General features: G+C 67.0%; 1 protein-coding gene across 1 annotated transcript; it reads left to right on the top strand.

Annotated features, from left to right (window-relative positions):
* Nucleotides 1-1,721, top strand: LOC121477863 (arginine vasopressin). Its single transcript, XM_041732390.1, has 3 exons — nucleotides 1-123; nucleotides 1,216-1,417; nucleotides 1,533-1,721. The coding sequence occupies exons 1-3, from the start codon at nucleotides 1-3 to the stop codon at nucleotides 1,709-1,711; spliced, it is 504 nt and encodes a 167-aa protein (XP_041588324.1). The 3' UTR covers nucleotides 1,712-1,721.
* The last annotated feature ends 552 nt before the right edge of the window (nucleotides 1,722-2,273 follow it).

The raw sequence follows: 2,273 nt of genomic DNA, 5'->3' as shown, positions 1-2,273 counted from the left end.
ATGCCGGACACCATGCTACTACCCGCCTGCTTCCTGGGCCTGCTGGCCTTCACCTCCGCCTGCTACTTCCAGAACTGTCCTAGGGGTGGCAAGAGGGCCATGTCTGACCTGGAGCTGAGACAGGTATGATGGTGGCCCATATCAGGGCTGCCTGAGGGGACAGAGCTCCTGGGCTGGCACTACAGTGAGGGGCTGGGAAGGAGGGAAGTGGTGGGAGAGGCAGGCTTTAGGGGAAGAGCCCCGCAGAAAGGAGGCTTGGCATGGCGGGGCAGAGGGGGCCAGGCTGCCGGGCAGGCGAGGATGGGCTGCAGGACTTCCTGGGCACCATCCCAATCTGGGCAAGGGCTGCAGGCAAGACAGTGTTTCTCCAGGAACGGGGCTTGGGGCAGATCAGGACAACTGGACAGCAAGGCATCCTGTGTGAGGGAGGGAGGGCCTCGCAGCAGCGACCGCCTCTGTCCTAGCCAGTATGGAGGCCTTCCCCCTCTACTAGCCACAGGCCCCCTGCGGGCCCCACACAGAAGCTGGCCATTGCTCTGAGCTTGTGGTAGTGAGGGTGCCACCTCCTGCCAGGAAGTTCTGCTGGGAACCTAGCCCAATTCTCCTGCGCTGCATGTCCAGTCAATTCCCTTTTATTCCATTTTCAGCAGAGCCAAAGGAAATCCAATGACCAGGCTCAGTCAGGCCCAGGCCACAGGTGGCTTCATTTTAAGCTATGGAACAAACTAGAGTTGGTCCGAGGGCCGCCCCCACAGACTACCCTTCCCTCTGCTTGGCACCTTTGGAAGCCTGAGTCAGTGAGGTGCCTCATGCCTGTACCTGGGGGCTTGGGCTGATGCCACCCACAGTTAGGGCACCACGGCCGGAGCTGAGGTCTGCACCCACAGAGGCCCAGCAGCTTGCGATGCTGGACAGGAAACCGGAGGAAGGACCCTCTGCTGGGGCCGTGGGTGCTAGAGACCGAGTTTGAGTGATGGGGGCAGGGGAAGGAGGCCTGCCTTGGGGCAAGGGTGGCAGCTGGGTGACGGTGCACCCCACTGATGGCCCCAGAGCGGAGAGAAAGGGCTGGGGCCCACCGAGGGAGCCTCGTTCAAGGAAAGGGGAGCATGCTGAGGGCCTGTCCTCAGTCACCTGAAATCCCGGGGACTGGGGCGGCCTGCGCCCCGGCCTCGCCCTCGCGGGGCCGCGCTCACCCCGCTCCCGCCCTCCCGCCAGTGCCTCCCCTGCGGCCCCGGGGGCCAAGGGCGCTGCTTCGGGCCCAGCATCTGCTGCGGCGACGAGCTGGGCTGCTTCGTGGGCACGGCCGAGGCGCTGCGCTGCCAGGAGGAGAACTACCTGCCGTCGCCCTGCCAGTCGGGCCGCACGCCGTGCGGGAGCGGGGGTCGCTGCGCCGCCGCCGGCATCTGCTGCAACGACGGTGGGTGGCCCGGGGTCAGGGCGGGGGGAGGGGTGGCGGGCGCGGCGGCCGGGGGTGCGGGGGGGGGGGCGGTCTGGGTCCCGCCCGCGCCGCGCTCAGCCCGTGGCCCCCGCAGAGAGCTGCGTGACCGAGCCCGAGTGCCGGGAGGGAGCCGGCTTGCACCGCCGCGCCCGCGCCAGCGACCGGAGCAACGCGACGCAGCTGGACGGGCCGACCGGAGCCTTGCTGCTGCGGCTGGTGCAGCTGGCGGGGGCGCCCGAGCGCGCCGAGCCCGCGCCGCCCGGCGTCTACTGAGCCGCCCGCCCGCCCGGCCCCGCCCCGCCCTCCCCCAGCCTGCAAAAATAAACCTTGTAAAATGCACCCGCGAGTGTCTGTGTCGGGGTCCGGGGGTGGGGAGCGGGCGCGGACACCCCTCCCTCACCCGCCCCAGCCAGTCCGGGATCCGCGAGGAAGTGATCTTGGCCGGCACAGTCCTTAGGGGGAACCGGGCCCCGGCGACCGGGGGATGGCGGAGGGGCAGGGGGCTGGGTAGGGAACACTCCGGCAGGGGGACAGAGGCAAGGCAAGGAGAGGGAAAGACGGTGGACAAGATTCCAAAAGCACACAGAGAAAGCCCAATGATGGAAAGAGAGATGTTCAGAGCGTCAGAGGGAAGAGTGAGAAAGGCCAAAGGGGAGCCACGGGGTGACCAGGTTCCGGTCCCCATCTACCTCCCAAGAGACTGAGGCACAGCTTCAGGAATCCACCAACTCCCCAGATTTCTAGCCTTCTAGTTCATCCAGGGCTGTGCTCTGTGCGTGTATGTGTGTGTGTTCAGGGGTGAGCAGGGGGCAGCAAATCACCTCAGACCCAGCAG

The sequence above is a fragment of the Vulpes lagopus genome, chromosome 18, assembly GCF_018345385.1.
Source record: "Vulpes lagopus strain Blue_001 chromosome 18, ASM1834538v1, whole genome shotgun sequence".
Taxonomy (NCBI): Eukaryota; Metazoa; Chordata; class Mammalia; order Carnivora; family Canidae; genus Vulpes; species Vulpes lagopus.
This window is presented reverse-complemented; position numbering and strand designations above follow the sequence as displayed.